The sequence below is a fragment of the Salvia miltiorrhiza genome, unplaced genomic scaffold, assembly GCF_028751815.1.
Source record: "Salvia miltiorrhiza cultivar Shanhuang (shh) unplaced genomic scaffold, IMPLAD_Smil_shh original_scaffold_447, whole genome shotgun sequence".
Lineage (NCBI taxonomy): Eukaryota > Viridiplantae > Streptophyta > Magnoliopsida > Lamiales > Lamiaceae > Salvia > Salvia miltiorrhiza.
In genome coordinates this window covers 335,205-358,837 of record NW_026651550.1, presented here as the reverse complement: position 1 = coordinate 358,837, position 23,633 = coordinate 335,205, and the positions used below count along the sequence as shown (strand labels likewise).

At 41.5% G+C, this 23,633-nt stretch overlaps 3 protein-coding genes and 1 pseudogene across 4 annotated transcripts; 1 reads left to right on the top strand and 3 right to left on the bottom strand.

Moving 5' to 3' along the window:
* Positions 1-5,605: 5,605 nt before the first annotated feature.
* LOC131004619 (probable carboxylesterase 18) lies at positions 5,606-7,157 on the bottom strand. Its single transcript, XM_057931314.1, has one exon. The coding sequence runs from the start codon at positions 6,736-6,738 to the stop codon at positions 5,713-5,715; it is 1,026 nt and encodes a 341-aa protein (XP_057787297.1). The 5' UTR covers positions 6,739-7,157; the 3' UTR covers positions 5,606-5,712.
* A 2,574-nt stretch (positions 7,158-9,731) lies between these two features.
* On the bottom strand, positions 9,732-12,940 carry LOC131004618 (uncharacterized). Its single transcript, XM_057931313.1, has 2 exons — positions 11,963-12,940; positions 9,732-10,058 (listed from the first exon to the last, which is right to left on the bottom strand). The coding sequence occupies exons 1-2, from the start codon at positions 12,356-12,358 to the stop codon at positions 10,020-10,022; spliced, it is 435 nt and encodes a 144-aa protein (XP_057787296.1). The 5' UTR covers positions 12,359-12,940; the 3' UTR covers positions 9,732-10,019.
* Positions 12,941-13,240: 300 nt separating this feature from the next.
* Positions 13,241-17,886, bottom strand: LOC131004615 (plasma membrane ATPase 1-like; annotated as a pseudogene).
* A 3,902-nt stretch (positions 17,887-21,788) lies between these two features.
* Positions 21,789-23,631, top strand: LOC131004616 (uncharacterized). 2 transcript variants are annotated; one of them, XM_057931311.1, is made up of 8 exons: positions 21,789-22,133; positions 22,212-22,264; positions 22,340-22,399; positions 22,473-22,550; positions 22,623-22,752; positions 22,842-22,894; positions 23,035-23,184; positions 23,341-23,631. In XM_057931311.1, the coding sequence occupies exons 1-8, from the start codon at positions 21,848-21,850 to the stop codon at positions 23,479-23,481; spliced, it is 951 nt and encodes a 316-aa protein (XP_057787294.1). In that variant the 5' UTR covers positions 21,789-21,847; the 3' UTR covers positions 23,482-23,631. The 2 variants fall into 2 exon arrangements, with proteins under 2 accessions (XP_057787294.1, XP_057787293.1); XM_057931310.1 differs by having other exon boundaries at positions 21,804-22,133; positions 23,035-23,223.
* The last annotated feature ends 2 nt before the right edge of the window (positions 23,632-23,633 follow it).

Sequence of the window (23,633 nt, the reverse complement as noted above, 5' to 3'; positions counted from 1 at the left end):
ATTAACTAAATATTTAATAATTTAAATAGATTTAGGTAATTAATGAGTATCAACATACAAGTTTGGGACCAAAATGAATGCTAAATCATTTTTTTTTGGGTTAATTTGTTTTAAATCCATAAACTTTACACAATTTTTTATTTTTCCCAAAACAAATAAAAATGTGTTCTAAATACACAAACTTTCACACATTTTGGAATTTCCCACGAAAGTCAATTCAGATAAAAATTAAATCTGTCTTAGAGTTAGATTTTGATATCGTGTAATATCTTAAAGTTTTAATTTGGTACAATTTATTTCACAATAATTAAAATATCCAAGTTTTATAGTATATAACATCATATATATCTTTTACGTCAACAAAATTTACCGTCACGCTAGATTAAATATTATTTTAATTGACTGTTATGGGAAATTCCAAAAATTATGAAAGTTCATGTATTTAGAACAAACTTTTATTTATTTTGGGAAAAACCAAAAACTGTGTAAAGTTTATGTATTCATGAATTGACTGTTATGGGAAATTCCAAAAATTATCAAAGTTCATGTATTTTGAACATTAATCAATGTCTCTACGCAAACTTTTCTTTTTTTAATATTTTGTTATTTATTCCATTATTCATTATTAATATTTATCAAATGTGCGTGCTGTTATTGTGGTATATATCAAATTATTGTAACAAATTATATTTATATTTCTTTAAAATGAGTTCGGATAATTAGCGAGTAATGGTATATGTGTTTGATACTAGAATGAATAACAAAATCACTTCTTATTTGTGTTTGAATAGCTAAACCATACTAGTATTATCATTTTAGTTCTTCGTCATCATCCACCACGACTACGATTTTAGATGGTTGAACTATACTCAAGTACTCCCTTCGTCCAATAACAAGTGTCAACTTTTTTTTCGCCACGAGAATTTAGATAAGTATGATTAAAGAATAAAAAAATTAAAAAATAGTAGAATCTATTTTTATTTTGCAAGAAAAATATACTCCCTCCGTCCCGCTATTCATGGTACGTTACTTTTCGGCACGGAGATTAAGGAGAAGCAAATTAGAGGAATAAGGAGTGTGGTCCACATCTTTGAGTTTGTGATTAAGGGGATTATTAGCTATTTCGGCCTTTACCTTGTTGGGCTAAAGCCAGGTGATGCCGTTCTCTGCATCCATCTTCAATCACCTTGACCTTGATCCATGTCTCCAAAGAACTCATCCATTTCCAATCATATGAATCTCCGTAATATTTCGACATCTATTTGGTTAAATCCCTCAAATTTTGGCAAAAATACTCTCAGAGAACGGGCGACGAAAGGCGGAAGACGAAGAGAGAGATTGATCTGATTTTGGGTAAGGGTTTACATCATAGGGATTTCTGGAAAGGGGGAAGACGATGGTGGAGGCCAAATTGGTAAGAGACGAATGCAGAGAGGGCGACGGCTTACACCCAAACAAGACGACGAGAGGCGGCAGGCGAAGAGAGATGGAGGTTTCAGGCGAAACCTTCAAGCTCTAGATTTAGGGTTTCTCTGCGGCGGACTTGAAGAATTTTGTAAAATGGAAATGATTTCTCTATCTTACAGATCCGATCGTCTGTTCCAATTTCAAGCATGATTTAGTCAAACACGTTTTAGTTAGACGCGTTTTTAACTAAGTGAGAGTGTGCTGTAATTAGGCTGTCAATTAGTGATTTAATGAACACTAACTACCCCCTTATTATTTCCTAAAATAGAAATGAGCCATTATCGGTGGGGAAGGATGTCAAAAAAGCCCAAAATCGACGGGTCGATCCGAATAGACCGATAAAAAAGGTGGGTTAGGGCTAAATTTTTTTAGCCCGAATGGCCCGAAGCGAAAATAGCCCGAGCCCAATAGGGTTGGCCCAAAAACCGAGTGGGTTGGCCCGATTGACCGAACATTTTCTTAATAATTAATTTTTAAATTTTAATACTTTACTTTTTAATTCAATAATAATATTTTGATGCGTGTAGAATATGTTTCAATTTTTTCGAACGGTTAATAACAAATATCTATGATATAAAAGTCAAAGAAAGATAGTCATCTATAATGCACGGATTCGCCGGAAATCAACCCCGTGCAGTATCCGATTCGCGCGGGGGGCGGGTGCGGGCGCGATTCGCGTGGGATTCGCACGGGATTCGCCACCTGGCGAATCCCCCCAAAAAAACAAAAAAAAAATCGGATTCGCGTGTCGGGTGCGCCAATCTCACGAATCCGGCTGTGGCGAGGGAGATATAGAGGAAGGAGGGGATGTTTCCAGCGAGGGACGGTGGTGCGGTGCTAGATCTGGAAAGGAGGGGAGGCGGCTGGGCGCGCCTCTGTCGAAGCAGGGGCGGCGGCGGTGGCTCCAGGAAAGGACCACAGAGAGGTGAGAGTGACGCCGGGCAGGAGAGAGAGGTGGCTGGCGGCGATTGTCGCCGGAAAAGGGAGGACGCCGCGACTGGGGCGCAGTGAGGAAAGGACAGAGAGGATGGTGAGGAGAGATAAGGGGGAAGAGGGAGAAGTCGATGGAGCAAGAGGGAGATGAGGCGGAGCTTCCGGTCTCCGCCGACGGTGCTGCCGTCCGGTGGCGCGGCGGCAAGAGGCCGAGAGGGAGAGGGCCGAGGGAGGAAGAGAGAAGGAGAGTGAGCAGAGGGAGTCGGGAGGGGGGGCGTGAGTTGTGTGTGTGTGTTGTGGTGTGAGTGAGTTTTTAATTAGGGTAAAAAGGAAAATTGGGCTTGAGCTTGGGCTTGGGCTTCTAATTAATTAATTGCTTTGGGCCTTTAACAAATTTTAATTCTTTAAATGGTCATATATAATAACAATATATATATATATATAAAACACGGACGTATCCTTCACGAATCGCACCCTACCATTTTTGAAAAATCCGTATCCCCGCACTGGAATCGTATCGCTCCCGCACCCGCCCCCCCGCACCTATGCTATCTAGATAGTCATTTATATTAAATCTATATACAATTTATATCGGAAATGAAGTTAAAGTTAGATATTATGTAAACTTACGTTAAAATAACACTAATTTTTGTATCTAAAATAAGGCGAAATGTATTGATTTAAAAAATACGACATATTTTTATTACAAGAATATGATTATTTATAAAAAAAAATTAAACATATAAAAAAATCACAAACTTGCGGACCCGAACGGGCTAGCCCGAAACCGAGTGGGTTAGTGTTAGGGTCGAAAAATTTTAGCCCGAAAAATAAAAAAAATCGACTAGCCCGAATCGAAAATAACCCGAAACCGAATGGGTTGGCCCGAAACCGAGCGGGTTGGCCTGATTGACATCCCTATCGGTGGGACAACCCGAAATGGAATACGTGTCATGAATAGCGGGACGGAGGGAGTAATTTATTTAGAGATGATTAATAGGTAAAAGTGTACTCCCTCCGTCCCACTGTATGTGAAACCTTTTTTTTTACACGGAAATTAAGAAAAATGTATTTTGTTTGTAGGTGAAAAAGTGAAAATGTGTTTAAAGGGTAAAAGTTTTTACTAAAAATGAAAGAGTCTCACTTACAGTGGAACGCCTTAAATAAAAAGAGTCTTAGATACAGTGGGACGAAGAAATGAAGAAATTCGATGGGGTTAGAGCACCAGCAACGCGGGTACTCGAGTGGGTACTCGAGGAGAGGGAGGGCGTCGAGGAGCGCGATGCGGGGGGGAGCTCCTCGAGGAGTTCTCGAGTTATCGGGTAACCTCGAGAAGGCGCGTGCTCTGCACGCGCTAGAAAAAAAAAATAAAAAAATTCAACGGCTTTTTCGACCGTTTTTCATTTTTTTTTCTTCCCCAACGGCTCTTTCGTCCGTTTGCATCCATTTTTCTTTTTTTTTTTATCTTCTTTTCTCTCTATAAATAATACTTCTCTCTCATTCATTCATCACAACTCACTTTCATTCATCACAACTCATTCATTCTTCCTCCTACAATTTTTCTTGCAAAATATCATATTCGTTCTTCCAAAAATGTCGTCACCTGAACATGATTCTTCGCCCGATTCCGACGAAGTCGCTGAAAAGTTCATGGAGTTGGTTGAGTTGCAGAAACAACTGCTTCAATCATACTGCCCCCAACCGGCGCCGGAGCCGACGCGTGCGAAACATCCCCGATCATACGTCCACCGTGATCGTTAAGAGGCCCATGTACGTCTTATGCAAGACTACTTCATCGACAATCCAACGTACGACCCTACTTTTTTTCGGCGTCGATTTCGCATGCAGAAGGAGCTCTTCTTGCGCATCGTCGAGGTTGTTCAAGGTGAAGATATTTACTTCCATATGAGCACTGATGCACTCGGTCGAGATTCTCTTTCTCCTTTGCAGAAATGCACGTCGGCTATCCGCCAATTAGCCACCGGGGTTAGTGCGGATGTGTTCGATGAGTATCTCAAAGTGGCGGTCATACGGGCTTTTGGAGCCCATTACTTGCGCCGTCCAACGGCAACTGACGTGCAACGCCTTTTTCATATGCACGAGGCGAGACATGGTTTTCCCGGGATGCTCGGGAGCTTAGACTGCATGCATTGGGCGTGAAAGAACTGCCTAAAGGCGTGGCACGGCGCATACACACGCGGGGATCAGGAAGAGCCCACCTTGATATTGGAGGCCGTTGCCTTTTTCGATTTGTGGATTTGGCATGCTTTCTTCGGCGTCGCTGGTTCAAACAACGACATCAATGTGCTGAATCAGTCTCCTCTCTTCTCCGACGTGTTAGGAGAAACTGCGGCGCCGGTGGTCTTTCATGCCAACCAGCGCGAATACCGGATGGGCTACTATTTGTGTGACGACATATATTCGGAGTGGCGTTGCTTCGTGAAGAGTCCATCAATGGCAACCAATACGAAGGAGGCAAGGTTCAAGAAGATGCAAGAATCGGCACGGAAGGATGTGGAACGCCCCTTCGGAGTCCTTCAAGCTCGGTGGGGAATCATTCGAAGTCCGGCGCGCAATTGGTACGTAGAGCACCTGAAGGACATCATGTTGTGTTGCATCATTCTCCACAACATGATTGTGGAGCACGAAGGTGAAGCGGCTGCCAACTGGAGAGATGATGACGGGGCGTCTAGCAGTGGTTCGACGGAGAGTGCTGGACAAACACCGGTGTCCTTCGAGGAATATGTGCGAAGGGATAGCCTTCTCCGAGATAGACAACTACATGCTCAGCTTCGATATAATTTGATTGAGCACCTTTGAGCACGTTTCGGACCTCTAGGGCCAGAGTAGTTAATTTTTATGAATTGTTTTTATTTTATTTAAGTTTTATGTAATATTTAGAATTTTATAATTAATGCAATTTAAATTTGAAATAAATTGTGTTATTAAAATTATGCAATAAAATTTAAATGAAAAACATAAAATCAAAACTAATATTATCAAGTAGGCTATCAAGGAACCCCAATGCAGCACTACCTACTCAATAACACAAACACTATCAAGTAAGCTATCAAGGAACTCGATTGCGGATGCTCTTACGAACCACGTAACTAGTAGTATACCTAAAAGCGAAAATTCGCCGACTATGCATTAAAATAAAACGTACAGGAAAGAGAGAGAGAGAAAAAAAGAACAATTCCGTGCATAAAGATTTTGTTGGATGAGTAATTATTAAATTGACATTGGTACATTAGGTAGGTAAAGTAGGTAGCAAAGTGATGAGCGATAAAAATAGAAAAATACATTAATTAGCTAGGTTGTTGCAGCAGAGCCAGAGGAGTGTTTGTTGATGAAATTTTTGATTTCGGAAATGAGCAGCGCAGATTCAGAAAGTTCTGGGAAAATGTAGAATGCGTGGATCATGTTGGGGTAGTTGACCAGATAAGCTTCTTTGCCGGAATTTCTAAGCCAGTGGTAGTACCTGATCTGCCTGTCCTTGAGGGAATCGAAGCCCGCCACCACCACCATGGTCGCCGGAAAATCAATTTTGGATATATCAACGGCGTTGGGCCCGGTAACGTTGATGACCTGGTGGTCGCGGTCAGCTTGAGGCATAAGGGCTTTCCACATGAATTGGGTGCGCTGGTTGGTGACGATCACATCGATCCCTTGCAGCTCCATCTCCGACTTGGAGGCTTCTTCTCCTCCGAAAAAGGGTTGTATGGCCACCACTCCCAACACCTTGATCCGAGCAAACGCTGTCGCTGACTGGGCGGCGCGTAGAGTCACGTGGTGGGCCAGATTCCCACCGGCGCTATCCCCCGCCAGAAAGCAGCGCGACAAGTCCGCCTTCTCCGGCAGAATCCCCCTCTGCTCGTCCAGGAACTTGACGACGTCGTATCCGTCGTCGTACTGAGCCGGATACGGGTGCTCCGGCGCCAGCCGGTAGTTCACCGACACCACCACGGCCGGGAGCGTGCGAGCGAAGCGGCGGCAGACCTCGTCGTAGGCCTTCATATCGGGGGAGAGGTAGACGAAGCCGCCGCCGTGGAAGAAGACAATCACGGGGAGCTTCTGCTGGTCGGAATCGCAAGGGACGAAAAGGCGGAACCAGAGGTCGCGGGAGGGGTCCACGGTGACGTCGGAGGTTATGACGCTCTTGCGGGGTTTGGAGCTGGCGGGCACCCTCAAGCTGCTCAGGGACTCCACCATGCTGAAAAGGCGGCGGTTGACGGTGCCGTTGGAGCAGGTGGAGGCGTCGGTGACGGCATTGAGAAAGAAGAGGCTGATGCGGGTCTTCAGCGGGAGCTGAGGCTGTTTCTGTGCGCCTTTATCCATAACCAAATTACACAACAGATCACTCACTTTAACACAGACTAGTTTTTTCTTTTGAGGCCAAATTATAATCGATTGTATTTGTATTCATAGCTAGGGCAAATTGAGCTGTGTAATTGTAATTGGGTAGCAGCTGTTGCATTTACTGGTAGATAAGTCATTAAATTTGCGCGGGCCCCACAAGACCATACACCTTACTTCTCAATCCCAACGACACCAATTTTTAATTCAACTGTATATCAAAATAGAGGGAAATGATAAATGTAAATGACGTGTATAAGAGCATTACATGATAGCCTACTTTATGATGGGGGACCACATAGTGTAAAGATGCTGCAGTGGGGTTACATGATAACATTAGTTTTGATTTTTTCATTTATCATTTAAGTTTAATTTCATAAATTTAAATTACACAATTTACTTCAAATTTAAATTGCATTAATTTTGAAATCCTAAAAATTACATAAAATTTAATAAAATAAAAACAAATCCTACAAATAACTATTCCGGCCCTAGAGGTCCGAAACGTGCCCAAACATGCTCCATCAAATCATATTGGAACGCGGCGTGCAACTGCCTATTTCGGAGAAGGGCATCTCTTTGGACATATTCCTCGAATGAAACTGGGGTTGCTCGACCACTCTCCGTCGAGTCACTGCTAGACGCCCCATGTCCCGCGTCGTCATCTCTCCAGTTGGTTGCTCCTTCACCTTCATCTCCACAATCATGTTGTGGAGAATGATGCAACACAGCATGATGTCTCGGAGGTGCTCCAAGTACCAATTCCGCGCGGGGCTGCGAATGATTCCCCACCGTGCTTGAAGGACTCCAAAGGCACGTTCGACATCCTTTCGTGCCGATTCCTGCATCTTCTTGAACCTCGCCTCCTTCTGATTTGTCGCCATCGGTGGACTCTTGACTAAACAACGTCACTTTGGATATATGCCGTCGCACAAGTAGTAGCCAATCTGGTAGTAGCGATGGTTCGCCTGAAAGAGCACAGGCGGGGCAGTTCCATCCAACACGTCGGTGAAGAGAGGCGACTGGTTGAGAACGTTGATGTCGTTGTTCGAACCAGCCACACCGAAAAAGGCATGCCAAATCCACAGATCGTGGGATGCAACGACCTCCAATATCAAGTTGGGCTCTCCCTGATCCCCGCGTGTGAAGGCGCTGTACCACGCCTTTGGGCAATTCTTCCACCCCCAATGCATACAATCAAGACTCTCGAGCATCCCGAGAAATCCGTGTCGCGCCTCGTGCATCTGGGTAAGGCGTGTGATGTCCTCCGGCGTTGGACGGCACAGATAATGGGCTCCAAAAGCCCGAATGACCGCCTTGCAGAACTTCTTGAGGCATACACGCCCGATGGAGTCGGCAACTCTGAGATACTCGTCAAAAGTATCCGCACTGACGCCGGTGGCTAACTGGCGGATAGCCGACGTGCATTTCTGCAACGGGGAAAGAGAGTCCCGACCTATTGCATCAGTGGTCATCTGGAAGAAAGTATCTTCACCTTGAACAGCCTCCACGATGCGCAAGAACAGCTCCTTCTGCATTCAAAAACGCCGCCGAAAAAATGTAGGTCCGTACATCGGATTGTCGTTGAAGTAGTCTTGCATAAGACGTAGATGGGCTTCCTCTCTATCACGGTGGACGTAAGATCGGTGACGTTTCACACGTCCTGCCTCCGGCGCCGACTGGGCATAGATGTGAGCAAGCAGTTGTTTCTGCAACTCTATCTCCTCCATGATCGCATGAGCTACACCGTCGGATGAATCAGACGAAGAACCGTGGTCGGATTCCGCCATTGTCGGAAGAAAGAAGATGAAAGCGCTTGAAAGAGGAAGAAGAAGGAAAGAAATTGAAAGAAGAAGGAGAATTGTGGAGTGAAAGTGAGGAAGAAGGAAGAAGGATTTATAAAGAGAAGAAAAAATTAAAAAAAAATTGAAACGGTCAAATTTTTGCACGCAAATCGAGGAGTCGAAGCTGCCACTTTAATTCAAAATTCGAATTTTCAATTTTTTTTATAGAGGCGCGTGTCATCCACCGTTTAAAGGGCTACACGATAGAACGTGTAGCCCTCGTGTAAGCTGCTCCTGCAACGCTTACACGATAGCACACTTACACGAGTAAGGGGCTATCGTGTAAGCGTTGTGGATGCTCTAACACAAATTCGAATAAATGAGTACGCGGTCTCTTCGGCTGCGTTAAAATAAAAACAACTCTAAGAAATATTTTCAGGTTAAAATAAAAACACCTCTTATAAACTAATAAATATTTTCAATTACACAGTAAATTCATACGTATTCTACACATAATTCATACATTTTAGTTAATTCGTATTTTATATGTTAAAAAATATTTATACCGTAACCCTCTTATATATATATATATTTTTTTTCGTTCGTATGACTTTTGTTATAGTAGTAAGTTAGTAACTAATTTTATTTATTTTTAGTATATATTCCACCGTCCTGCTTGATTGAGTTTGTCAATTCACTGATACTCCCTCCATCCCATGAAGCATGACACAGTTCTTTTTTACATGAGAATTAAGAAATTGGTATTTTATCTTTTAAGTGTGGTAGGTGAAAAAGTGAAAAAGTGAATAAATGGTACTCCCTCCGTCCCAATATTAGTTAGTGGAGATAAGTGTGGTCCCCATATAATTAGAGGTATTTTATCTTTTTTTCGCTGTTTAATTTTCGGCTGTTTCATTCATTAATTAACTCTATAATTATGAAGTCATTTTCGGCTGTTTTCATTCATTTTTGCTGTTTCATTTTTCACTTTAAATATGAAGTCACCAATACTCAATAATTTCGGTTGTTCCATTCACTAATTTGAAGTCAACTTTAAATATGAAGTCACCAATATTCAATAATTTCGGCTGTTCCATTCATTAATTTGAAGTCACCAGTATTCACTAATTTCAAGTTTTTAAATTAACTCAAAGCTATGACTAACAAAAAATAATTTAAATAAGGCAAAAATGAACAAAAAGAGGCGGCAGTTTTTTTGGCCTCCAAATCTATAAATCTCCATCATTACACAAATTTGAGTACAAATTTAGTTTTCCCCCAAAAACAAATCTATAAATCTGCCATCATTTGGCAGATTTTCACTAATCAAGTTCTGCTCCAAAAACTCAAAAACTACATACACTATGGTCATCAAAGACCTCTCTACCAAAGATAGGAACAAAATAGTGCAGTTTCTTCTTGCAAATTTGAAGAATGGCAAACCTAGACATGGTGCCATGAAGGAGGCTGCAGCCCTCTTCAACTCCTCCCAACGCACCGTCGCTCGACTTTGGGCGGCTGCCAAGAAACAAAAGGAAAAAGGTGATGAAATATTTTTAACAAGCCACAAACCAGGTGCTGCAAGAAGGAAAAGAGTTAGTGTCGACATAGAGGTAATTCAAAGCCTAGAGCTACACAAAAGATCAACAATTAGACGACTTGCAGTGGGGATAAATCAAAGCGAAAGCACAGTTTGGAGGTGGGTAAACAAGGGGCTGATCAGAGCGCATTCAAGTGCTATTAAGCCGGATCTCACAGCCCCAAATAAGTTGATGCGACTGCATTTTTCATTAGAGGCATTGGAATTTGATCGCATTATGTTGGCATTGAAGTTTAAGGCTATGGACAACACCATTCACATAGATGAAAAGTGGTTCTACATCACAAAGGCAACACATAGATTCTACCTAACACTGGCTGAGGGAGATCCTCACCGAACATGCAAGAGAAAGACTTTCATAAAAAAGGTAATGTTTGTATGTGCCGTATGTAGGCCAATATTTTCAGATTCGGGTGAATGCCTATTTAATGGGAAGATTGGAATCTTTCCATTAATAGAACAAGTTCCTGCCAAGAGAAACAACAAAAACAGACCAGTGGGCACTATGGAAACAAAGCCTATACAGTCCGTGACCAAAGAGGTGATGAAAGGGTGCTTCATAAACCAGGTATGCAAACGACCTCAAATATGTGGATAATGTGGAAGTGCAATGTATTTTTTTGTTAAATGAAATTGAGACTGCTCTTTCATTTTTTTTTTTTTTTTAAAACAGCTTCTACCAGCCATATTTGCAAAGTGGCCAAGATTTGCAAGTAAATTGATCTATATTCAGCAAGATAATGCGAAACCCCATATTCTGGACTCAGATTCTGATTTTAGAGCTGCTGCCACAGCTCATGGATTTGACATAAGAATAGTTCAACAGCCACCAAACAGTCCGGACACAAATGTGAACGACTTGGGATGGTTTAGAGCTATTCAAAGCATACAAACTGAACATGCGTGTTACAATTGTGATGATCTTGTGAAGGCAGTTGAAAATTCTTATGCACAATTGTCTCCTCAAACACTAAACAAGGTGTTTCTAAGTTTGCAATCATGTATGGTGGAGATAATGAAGCAGAAAGGGCATAATGCATACAAAATCCCACACATGGGGAAAGATGCATTAATGAGAGCAAATCAGTTGCCAAGAGATTTGGAAGTGTCAATGCATTTGGTGGAAGAGTGTCTTAACTACTTGAAAGAAAATGCACCAATGCATTTGGTGCAAGAGCTTCTTGACAAGTTGGGATATCCCTTTCCACAGCAAGGGCTTCTAAATGACTTCCTACAACTAGGAATTTAGGAAAAGTAGGTTTATTTTGTTAAAAACAGATGCCATTGATCAGTGGTCTGTTTTAGTTTGAAAGTTATTGACTACATTTTGTAAGGAAAATGCTTTGAGTATTTGGATTGAATGAAAACCATGAATGCGGCCTATTTTGAATGAAAACCATGAATGCGGCCTATTGTTAATGATCAACACCAGATACAACATCACAAATGAAGGCATCGGGCGGCCCCAAACAATCACACACCAGATACAACATCATAAATGAAGGCACCAGGCGGCCCCAAACCATCACACACCAGATACAACATCATAAATGAAGGCACCAGGCGGCCCCAAACCATCACACACCAGATACAACTTCATAAATGATGGCACCAGGCGGCCGTAAACATATGCAATCAAAATCCTAACCTCTAGTTTCAAAGAAATACTCAGAAATTAGGCATATCTATTTTTCATCACAGAATTCTCACATAGCATTCATCATTTCAGCATAATATATACCATCAACAAACAATGCATGCTTAATCCCCACTGCAAGCACATTAAAAATCAGATAACAAACCACAAAAGAAAATTTCTCACCGAATAAGGAAACATTTGCTTCAATATCTGGAATCTTGAAAGTTTCTTCTTCTGCACAGGATGTTCCTTCATCACAGGCTGCTCTGTCATCACAGGCTGCTCTATCGGAACAGGCTGCATCTCCGTCTCCGGGACTTGCGTCCAGCCACTGGAGTCCGCATCATCTAGCAAATCTGCTGGGCCGAACGGTCCAAGGGACCACGGTGACAAAGTGTCAGCCGCAATCAAACCAGAGAAATGGTCATCGGTCTCCGTCAACTCCGACGGAAAAGGATAGGTCACCCGAGGTGGCAGAGAATCTGGAGAGGCGGCGATAACTTCGCCTGCGATTGGGCAGCCATGGATCTGATGCTTTTTCGCAAGAAAAGTCGGATCGAACACCAACCTCTGCCGCATCGACGGAGACTCGGCGGTGGGATGTGCTTGCGGCAACAGGACGCCGCTCGGAGAGGCGACGAGCTCCGGTGAAGCCGGCGAGTCAACGGAGGCGGCAGGGCGAAAGGAGGAGCCCTTGCTGCACAATCTCCGCCGAAACAACGGAGAATCGACGGAGGGAGGTGCGGCCAATAGGACGCCGCTCAGAGAGGCGACGGGCTCCGGAGACGCCTACTCGTCGAACCAAAATGTGTGTTTCTTCATCGCAGCGTATGAAACGAGCCGAAAAGGACAGACACAGGCAATTAATCGGGGAACCAAGGGAGAAACCCCTAGATTCAGAGGGGTAATCGTCGTTCAATCGGCGATTCGACGGTGAGAGAGAGCCGAAGTTTGGCAGCTAGGGTTGGACCGATGAGAGAGAGAGAGACGAAGGGTTACGGCTAGGTTGAAAAGAAATGATGCCAAAAAATAGGTTTAAGTAGGGTATAATTAGGGTTTATTTAGTGAGTTAATTAAGGTCTTTAATTAAGTCTAATTTTTCCTTATTTTAGAAAGTGGCCAACAATAATGGGACAGACCAAAAAGAAAATGTGGCCAACAATATTGGGACGGAGGGAGTAATTTTTTTGTCATTTTTAGAAACAGGTCAAGCTTGGTGGAACAAACCAAAAATGAAACTGTGTCATGCTTCGTGGGACCGAAGGAGTACAAATTAAGAACCTTTTTCACTTAACATTCAAAACCCTTGAAACAATAATGTTGTTTTCTTGAACTATAATGTATATTGAAACTTGTTTATCTCAACAACTAAAATATGTTGCTTCTTTGACGGCAACTTCAGAAGCTACAGAATCGTGTGAAAACAAGGGATAGAAGAAAACGATAATATAAAGAAAAAAAAGAGAGAGAGAGATGTTTAAACAGTGTAGTGCTAGTTCATGGCATCAATGTCCACTCTCTCACCGCCTGCAAAATTAGCAACACCATACATTCTTAGATGATGCAAAACATCTTCAATCCAACCAACCCTAGAAGCTAACCTTGCTATCATTGCACGTCGTTTAAGCTTCTGCTGCCATGATATTAAGTTCTGTAAATCCGCTCTTCTCGGACAATGTTGCTGGCTGTCCATCCAACACCAAACAATCACTTGATTCACATCACTATTTTACTTACCGTTCTTTATTCTAGTATTATGACAATCAACTCACCCTTTTCGACTCTGAGCATATCCAATTGCAAATTTGATGGGGTCAAGAAGCATATACGTCACCGTATTATACAGCCAGATCACCCCTGTCCACCTCCAACCTATGCCTCTAATCCCAGCAAATTTTATTGTTGCAGTGGCAGCTATAACAGTTGCAATCTGATCAAACCGAAATGTTTGGTAAATATCTAAGTTTGAAACTTGTAAAGAGATGCATGAAACTGCAGATTACCAGCTGTGAAATAAGGAAAGCAGTCACAAGCAGGAGACCAGGGCGTTCGAGGAAAGAAAATCCCCTCGAACGAGTCACAAAGATCAAGGCATGGCTGATCGTGCTGACTTGAAGATAAACTGCAGATGCCATCATCTCATTGAGTGGATCGGCTTGTGAGGGATCCGACATGTTGAGGTGGTGCTTGTTCAAGCTTTGTATGTTGAAATGGTTCTGCACGGACAAAGGAGGAGTCTTTAATTTAAAACTAAACTCTTCAACAATAGTGATTTTCGAGAATGGATTTACTGGGAAGAAATCCGTTTCGTAGGTGGCCCAGAAAAATATTGCAGTCATTAGAGCCATGTAACTTCCTAGGGCTAACCCAGGTACAAAGATCTCACTCAGCTTCCAACTCTCTGGAAATGGAGAAGGTTTCACCCTGTCTTTCGATATTGTCATCATAGCACCTGAGATGAAAAGAGCAAATAAAGAGCTGTTTGTTTCGAGTATGCTTCCTAGATCAAGAATATGACTCACCATCGTTGAGGATGGCAATCACGAGCACCATGAATGGAGGAAAGTCAAATTTCCAAAACACGCCAAGCAGTATAAATCCCAGCTGCAACACAACAAATTTCATTCTTTTAATTCATGTTCAGTATTATGTAGATCATATATGTTCAAATAAAGCTCCTTACCACCATGCGTATGCTGATGGAAGCCGCGTAAATCTGGGAAAAGAGATGGAAACTATTAGTCTCTTTCTGCCTGATAACTAAAAGAAACAAGTACGATTACTGGTGTCATCACCGCGTAGTTCTTCATTCTTTGGAAAACGGCACGGCTTGTTGGCACAGCGCTGATGATCGAACTCAAACCAGGCTCGGTCAAAAATATATCAGAAGCACTACATGCAGCGTATGTCGAATCCGCCACAGCAATCTCTATGTCAGCTATTTTGAGGGCAGGGGTATCATTCACGCAGTCACCAGTCATCCCACAGATGTGTTTTCTATCTTGCAATTTCTTCACAATCTTGTATTTGTGCTCTGCAGGTGATCAACTGGAATCAGATTTGAGAGAAAAATGAAGCCAATGATGCATAAGGATGCATACCGGGAAAGATGTCAGCAAAGCCATCGACCTTCTCAATGAGCTCGTTTAGGGGTAGAGACGCATTAGCCTCATCCCTGGAATCACCAAGAAGAGATAATGAAGGATACATATTTGTGCCCATCCCAAGCCTTCTTCCTGTCTCCTTAGCAATCGCCAATTGATCACCTGCAGAAGTTTACCCATATTCTAGTTGTGTTCTTGATCATGATCATGCCATAACTGATATTTTTTGGAGCATGTGTCCCACCTGTTATCATCTTTACACTCACACCAAGTTCAAGAGCTCTCCAAATCGTCTCAGCACTGTCGTTACGAGGAGGATCACAAAGCGGGAGAAGGCCAACGAACTCCCAAGGGCCACCACGGCTGTCTTTAGTGCCAGCAGGAACTTCTTATCGAGCGACTCCAAGGGACCGGAGTCCACGCTCTGCAAACTTGTCAATTATAGTATGCACCCTTTGTTTGATTTCTGATCTGTTGTGTGCTAAGTCGAGAATCTAGAAAGGTTGGGTAAAGAATGTCAGCCCTTGCATAGCAATTGATAAGAGTAAGACGTTGTTACCTGCTCCGGTGCACCTTTGCTAACCCTGTGCATTTTCCCGGCCTTATCTGTGTATGTCAGAGCACTTCTCTTGTCTGTTGGATTGAATGGAAGGAAATGTACCTCTGTGATCCCGGCTCGCGCCTTAAACAGACCAGTTTCAAGCATGGATCTATCATCATCAAGGTAGTAGTGTGTAAAAAGATGATACCTCATTTGGATCTCCCAGCATTGAGACGATTACAGTGTCAATTGCATCTTGCTTCTCCAGCCTCGAAGCTCTTGCAGCCATCAGGAGCACCGCGTCCCTGTCGACTCCCTTGGCAAAGGGCTGCCAGGAAAAGAAGTTAGCACATTATTTGGTGCATTTGATGTTCATGAGAAGTACCTCAATCATGTTCTTGTCCACAGTCAGCTTGTTGAGAGTGAGAGTGCCTGTTTTATCAGTGCAGAGGACATCCATTCTTGCCAGTCCCTCGATTGCAGTCATTCTCTTGGTTATAACACCCTGAGTTACCAAATGGAAACATATTATTCAATATTTTGATATTCAGGCTGTGAAACTTCATACATGTTGAGATAAGCGATGTGATCCAATAGCCATGGTGACAGAGAGAACGCTTGGCATTGCAATAGGGATCACTCCAATGAGCAACACGAGAAAACTATTTATCATAAGGCGATACGGCCTATGCTGGATGGTCACCAACACAATCATACCAATATACACCCCAACTCCAATACACAAGCAGCATAAGTTCACTATTGGGATCAAAACCTGGCCATTGGAGGAAACCAACATTTAGTGTACTCCAATAACGAGCCTAATCATCTTCGTTTGCAATGCACACACACCTTCGGGAAACACTCGAGCTGGTCAGTGTTGTCGACAGGATGAGCAGCTTTGGCAAAGAAAGTGTGCAGTCCAGTTGCTATGACGATGCCCTCAATTTCTCCTTGCTTACTTGTTGAGCCCGAGTATACCCCATCACCGGGATTCTTAGTAACCGGGACAGACTCTCCGGTTAGAGCAGACTGCACACACCCAAAAGCAGTAAATAAGAGGTAGCAAATCAATACAGCAAGAAATATGAGGAGATTTCTTAAGCACCTGGTCTACTGTAAGAGGATCTCCTTCCAAAAGGCGTGCATCAGCCGGAATAATGTCCCCGGTTTTGATACGAATTATATCACCAGGAACCAGAGTCGCGGCTTCTTCTTCGCTCCACTTTCCATCTCGTAGAACCTGGACACGAAATCAGACTTGTTTCCCAAGCTTCAGATGATGGTATAATGAAAAGCATCACCAAACCTTGGCTTTTGGAGCCAATCTAGCCATGAGGGCAGCTGCAGCTTTTCCAGCATTATCTTCCTCGATGAAACAGATCGTGCAGTTGATTATGAGCAACACGATGATGCCAATGAAAACGGGATAATCAGGTGGCTTACCCTGCAGGGAATAACAACAACTTCCAAGATTCAGTTTTTGATTTCTTCATCTCTCTCTGTCCCTAATCTCGAATGAAGAATGCTTTATAAATTTGGGATTATAAATACAAGGGAGTTGAAATGAGAGGTGGGTAAATATTAATACCCCTCCATTTCCAAGAACAATGGCCACCAAAGCTGCTATTACCATCAACCAACATACAGGGTTCGACATAAACCCAAGAAACTTGACAACTTTGTTTTCCTATAAACAATGAGCAAGGATGAGAAGGAGCTAAAATAGTTAAATGAGTATGTCAAGAGGTGTTCTAACATTGATTTTGTTGTATCCAAATATATCCAATCTTTCTTGAACTTGGTTGGTGCTCAACCCTTGTGGTGTGCATTCGAGGCGATTGAAGACTTCTTCGATGGGTATATTCTCCTGTAATATTAATCACTCCACTCCAGTTCAAGCAATGAGTAAAGATTCACAGATATAGAAGAGGATTACTAGAAGTTTTTCCTGGCTACCAAGAATTCTCAAGTCCATTTTCGACTAAATTTATAAAATGCAATTTTGTTTCATGAATAATGTTTGGAAGATCTTACCGGATTAAATTCCCTAGTAACTGGAGGACCTCCTGCTGTGTACATTTTCACCTGCAAAAACTTACTTCACTCTCATAAGTCATAATAAGAATAAATGCTTCAAAATCTTAAGCATAGAAACAGATAAAGCATGAAGTTGAAGTCAAGAGTTGCACCTCCTCAATTCATTGAATTGTGGAGATGTTAGCCATGGTCAGAGTGAAACTACTATAAATTTAATTATTCTTCTTTTGCTAGAGAATCTATTATCTTGAATTATCTAAATTTTTTACAATACTTCATAGATTACAATCCTAGCATGCTCCTACTAATTATTTAATGATGTACATTGGTGTAAGAATTACTTATTTGCAATATCTGAAAACTTATTGTAGAGAAAGTTGGGAATGTTGTACCGAAACTATCACAAGCTGATTTCCTGCAAAAAAAAAAAAAAAAAAAAAAAAACTGATTCCAACTTTGATTTTCGATGAACCGCCAGAGAGAAAAATGTCCCACCAAAATCTACTTTTCTTTTTTCTGAAAACTTGTCTTATTTGAAATTAACATTTGTACTGTATTTATAGATTTGAATTGGCCTATGAGGTGAGCTATTTTTTTTATACTGGATTCAAAATACTTCGGGTCAATTCATAAATAAATACTCCCAAAATGAATTAATCATGATATTGGTTTGGTTTATTCCCAAATTATACGGATCAGTTTAGCTCAACAACGAATTCGTCATTTTATAAAATCTTGGTTTGGCCTCTTCCCAAAATATAGGGATCAGTTTAGCTAAAGACCAATTCGTGATTTAAAAAAATCTTGGTTTGGCTTATTCCCAAAATATAGGATTCCTTTATGCAAAAAGAAACAATAATCTATATCTATAATCTATGACTATAATATATTAAAAACATAATTTTCAATTTGAAACCAATTTCTAATCAATTTGAGAATTGAATCGTAATTTGTAGTTATAATAAAATTAAAGTTTTATTTGTAAATTATACATATTTTTTTCTTTTTCTTTAACTTTTTTATTTTTTTTTGTTTTATTTCTTTTTAAAATTGTAAAATTTAATTAATTATAAAATATTTAATATGCATATCAAATTAAAGGTTACGATAAGAGCTTTAATTTGATATATTTTATGTAAATATTAAATTTAAAAGAGTGGATTTTGAAAATAGCCACTTTTATATAGTAAAAATAAATTTTACCCACTAATATAAAAACTTTAAAAAATACTCACATTTACCATTTTACCCTTACATATACATTTTTTACAAATACCCACGAATTCACAACCGGTGAATTCACAATCAAATAAATTTTGGTTGTGAATTCAAGCTTTAAAACTCGAATTCACAACTAAATAACAAGTATTGGTTGTGAATTCAAGTTTTAAAGTTTGAATTCACAACTTGAAATAGTGTTAGTTGTGAATTCGCGTGAATTCACAACCCACACTATTTCAAGTTGTGAATTCACAACCGATAAAACTTGAATTCACAACCAACATTTTTTCAAGTTTTGAATTCACAACCAATAAAACTTGAATTCACAATTAAAACTATTTCAATTGTGAATTCACAACCAACGCCGATAATTCAGTTGTGAATTCATAAACTTGAGGAAAATTAATAAAAAATAAAAATAAGAGGAAAATTGCATTTCGCAACAACAAATCTGAATTAAATTCTAACACATGATTAAATCTGAACTAAAACTTCCCAAGAATTTTCGATAAATGAAACAAATCTCAAACGAAATCACAGCAAAATCCCCACAAATCACGAACAAGGAAACTGCAAACAAATCGATTTAATCAGAAACAACCATCCTGCAAAATTAGGGTAAAATTCTCCCCATATTTCTTCTGGAACAGCTTGCTTTTGTTGTACTTGAGTTTCACCCAATTGACGCCGACAGTGGCCCCCTCCTTCACTTTCTTCGCCGCCACCTTCGTCTTCTCGAACCCCAGCGCCGCCACAACTTTGGTTTTCTCGAAGCCTGTGGTGGTCACTTCCGCCGCCACCACATCCAGCGGCACGACAATTTTCCCCAGCAATCGGTCGAAGCTGACTCCACAGGTAGCGCCGCGGCGGCCGGAGTAGACCGAAATTTTGAGCTGCGGCCTCTTGGAGGTGGAGAAGAGAGAGGATTTGCCGGTGAGCCTGTCGAAATCGGGTTTGGTGAGTTGGCGGCGGCGTGGTGAAGGACGGAGTTGGCGGTGGTGGCCGTGGGAGCATGCGGCGGCGGCGTGGTGAAGGGAATGATCGAGAGAAAGAGAGAGAAGAGAGAGGGCGTGTGAGTAGAGAGAGAGAAGAGAGAGAGAGAAATGAGAGAATGAAAGAAAATTAGGTTTGCCCATTTATATAGAAGGGTAATTTAGTCCATTCAACAAAAAAGTGGGTAATTTGAGTGGGTAAAATTTATTTTTGTTATAAGAAAGTGGGTACTTTGATATATTAGCACAATTTAAAATGTAAAGAATTTATTTGTTTAAATATTAAAATTTTATAAATTTCTCACTCCTCTCTCATCATTTTTGAATAAATCTATTTTATAATTATTTTATATTATTTTATACTTTTTAACATACTTTTTTTTTTTACTTTTCATAATATCAAATTTTATAATTGTGAATTCTTCTTACTTTTTATTTTTTCAGTATTCAATTCACATATATCAATTTAAAATTAATTTTTTAATTATATTTATAAGTATGATAATTGAATTAGGGTGTGGACCAGGGTCTAAGTGGGGACAACTCTATTCTACGGTATATCCGGTTGTACCCAAAATCACCTCTTATAATATTACACTCCCTTCGTCCCATTACAAATGTCCCCTTACTTGTGGACACTAAGATTAAGAAATGCGTAGAAAGTAGATAAAGTGGGTTGGTGAAAATTATTTAAATATTAGATATAGAGAGAGAATATATTGCCAAAAAAAGAATGGGACATCCCATTATGAAAAGTGAGACATTTGTGATGGGATGGAAAGAGTACTTATTTATTAGTAATATTTTTATGGGTTAATAGCCGAAAAATACACGAACATTCACGAAATTTGCATATTGCACATGACCTTCAAAAATAGGCGCACCAGAATACACCACCTTTTAATTTAGTCGTAAATTGCACACGGTGAAAGTTTCGGCAGCTCTTAAGTTTGACCGGCGATGACGTGGACAATATTTAACATTACATGACATTACTCGTGGCTTTTTTTACATGTTGGCAAGCCACGTGGGCAAAACGACGTCGTTTTGATATTTTGAAGAATTTACTAAAAAAAAAAAATCCTCCCTGCCGCCTCCTTCCTCCACTCAACTGCCACATCCACCCTTCCAGATCTGGAGCCGCCCCCTGCTTCTCCGGCGAGGAACGCCTCTCCGACATCAACCGCGAAGGGAGCAGCGTCGTTCAACCGCTGCCCCCCCATTCCACCTCCACTCAACCGCCACCTCCACCCTTCCAGATCTGGAGCCGCCTCCACTCAAACCCCTCATCTCCAACAATGACGCCGCGTTCATCCTTTCCCCGCCCTCCCTTCACATCCCCGTCCTCTACTTCTCTCTCTAGGCGTCGCCGTCTCCCCGTCCACCCACGACTACACAGCACTGCGCAATGGAGAGATAGGAATAAGGCATCAGTGGTTGCGGTGCTTGGGAATGACAAAATGAGGGCACCACCACTACCTCCGCCGCCAATACCCTAGATCCCCAAATCGCGGCCTCCTGCTCGTCGATTCCCGGCGACCGCATAGCAGGAAGGCCGCCGGCGCCGAGCCCAACCCAAAGCCCCCCTTCTCTCCACACTCCGACTACAACAACGGCTTCTTGCCCCAAATCACTCAACAATCAACAATAATCTTCAGCCCCAAGTTCGAGTAGGACCACCCGGCGGAGGCGGAGGCGGCGGCGGCGGGGGCTGCGGGGTGAAGCAGCAGGTGAGCGGCGGAGGAGACTTGGCAGAACAACGCGAAGCTTTTTCTTTTTTCTTCTTCTTTTTTTTATTTAAAATATTTGACAAAACGACGTCGTTTTAGGTGTTGTAATGTAACAACAAAACGACGTCGTATTCCTACATCGAAAAATCGTCCACGTCAACAAAATCCGACAGCCACGTCACCACCGATCAAGGTGGTAGTAAACGCGGGTGCAATTTGCAACTAAATTAAAAGGTGGTGTATTCTGGGGCTATTTTTTAAGGTCATGTGCAATATGCAAATTTCTTGAAAGTTTGTGTATTTTTCGGCTATTAACCCTATTTTTATTATTTTATTAGATGGTGTTGTATGATGAATAAAAATGGGCTATATATATATGTAAAGAATTATACTTTGTTTAAATATCCAATCTCTATCAATCACCACCATTCATTGAAATCATGATTGCCTTGCGATGGCCTCCCGCCGTTTGCTCTTCTTCTTCCTCCGCCAATGCGTACACACCAGCCTCAACACCTTCTATTGTTGCATTTGTTGATCGCAGTCGCAAGAATTGCAAGAAATTATGCAGATTTAGCAAAAAGGCGAAAGCTGTGTTGCAGCCTGCAGCAGCCCAGCAAGAAGAAGAAGAAGAATTCCAAGTGCTGACGGCCGTCCAGAGCAGTTACAACAATATTGTAATCGTCGACACTCCGAAATCAAGGCTTCTGCTTCTCGACTCCACTCGTACGCGTCTCGGTTTCCACTCTACAGCGTTTAATTAATTTGTTAATAAATGATGAGGAATGCGCATGTTACTTGCAGATAACGTGCATAGCATGCTTAACAAAGAAAGTAAATGGACTGGTTCCTATTGGGTATGTTTAGTTGTGGTTGTAGCGTGTAGGTGATGATGGAGAGACCATTTGTTGAGTTGGTACAAATTGTTGCAGGATGAGTTTGGTGCATTGCCGGCTGTGGTTCCTGCGGGTCCTATTGCAATCTTTGGCTTGGTAATGGGAGTGAGTAGTTTTGTTTGATGTGAAGGTGAAGCATTGAATTGATGGGTTGGTTGGAAATTGTCAGGGTGGAGGAACAGCTGCGCATTTGATGCTTGATTTGTGGCCCTCGTTGCAGCTTGAAGGATGGGAGATTGATCAAATTGTAATAATTAATCCTCTCCACTACAAATGTGAATGACTAGTTGATCCTTATAGTTTGCTGAATTTCTGGCAGTTAATACACAAGTCAAGAGACTATTTTGGACTGTCGGAGCTGGAGAAGCACACTATAGAGGGAGGAGTACTTAATATTCACATCGGTGATGTTTTCACTCCCGAAGCTGCTATTTCTGGAGGATATGCAGGTCTGCACTGCACAATATATATCTATATAGTTAGTTAGTTGTGTTGTGTATAAAAGGTAACTAACTTATGCCTGTTCTGCACACTGCAGGTATCATAGTCGATCTGTTTGCTGAGGGGAAGGTTTTGCCACAGTTGGAACAGGTCATGTCTTCTTCCTTGTCTTTGTTGATGAATCTTTCATGCCAAGATATTTTGATCAGTTGGGGGCCTAGAACATAACTTGGGCATGATATATCCTATGAAACCTTGTAAAATTATTTGATACGTTCTTCATATATCAGGCTGCTACTTGGTTACAACTCTGTGACAAATTGATGCCTGGCGGGCGCTTCATGGTGAACTGTGGTGGTGCATTGCCTGCTGAAGATGATGATGCTTCTTGGAAACTAAATGCAACAATTAGGGCCCTATGTGAAGCTTTTCCTGGACAAGTAGAGTTGCTTTTTATCTTCCACTTGTATTTTTTTGAGGTCTTACATTAGGATATACTATATCTTCCCATATCATCAAGTATAATACTTTCCAGAGTAGACCTAGAATTGTTTGAAGTTGAGTTCCAATTATGATTGTTTTGATGTGTTTGTCAGGTGAATTGGAAGAAGATGGCAAAGAGTGCTGGAGAAAACTATCTGGCTTTGACAGGATCTTTGCCAGATTTGAGTGCCTGGGGTGCTGCTCTCCCTACCCAACTCAGTTCAAGCATCAATCAGTGGGGGACTTGTAATTGAAGTCATGGGTATGAATATGATCATACTCTATTTGTGCTGTTCAATTATTATCACACCTTATATTCCATCAGAAGAAGAAACATAATGTACAAGAGTGAAGAAGAATAAGAGGAGGTAGAGGATAATGATGAGTTGAGTTTGAAAGAAAAAGA

Bases quoted from the DNA above. Each gene is read 5' to 3' on its own strand.
- LOC131004618 (XM_057931313.1), bottom strand. From the start codon at position 12,358: ATGCGGCAGAGGTTGGTGTTCGATCCGACTTTTCTTGCGAAAAAGCAT. The intron at 10,059-11,962 runs GTGAGAAATTTT...GTTTCTTGGCAG, and splicing joins AGCAAATGTTTCCTTATTCG to CCGCCCAAAGTCGAGCGACG.
- LOC131004619 (XM_057931314.1), bottom strand. From the start codon at position 6,738: ATGGATAAAGGCGCACAGAAACAGCCTCAGCTCCCGCTGAAGACCCGC.
- LOC131004616 (XM_057931310.1), top strand. From the start codon at position 21,848: ATGATTGCCTTGCGATGGCCTCCCGCCGTTTGCTCTTCTTCTTCCTCC. The intron at 22,895-23,034 runs GTCATGTCTTCT...TTCATATATCAG, and splicing joins TTTTGCCACAGTTGGAACAG to GCTGCTACTTGGTTACAACT. The intron at 23,224-23,340 runs GTCTTACATTAG...TGTGTTTGTCAG, and splicing joins TCCACTTGTATTTTTTTGAG to GTGAATTGGAAGAAGATGGC.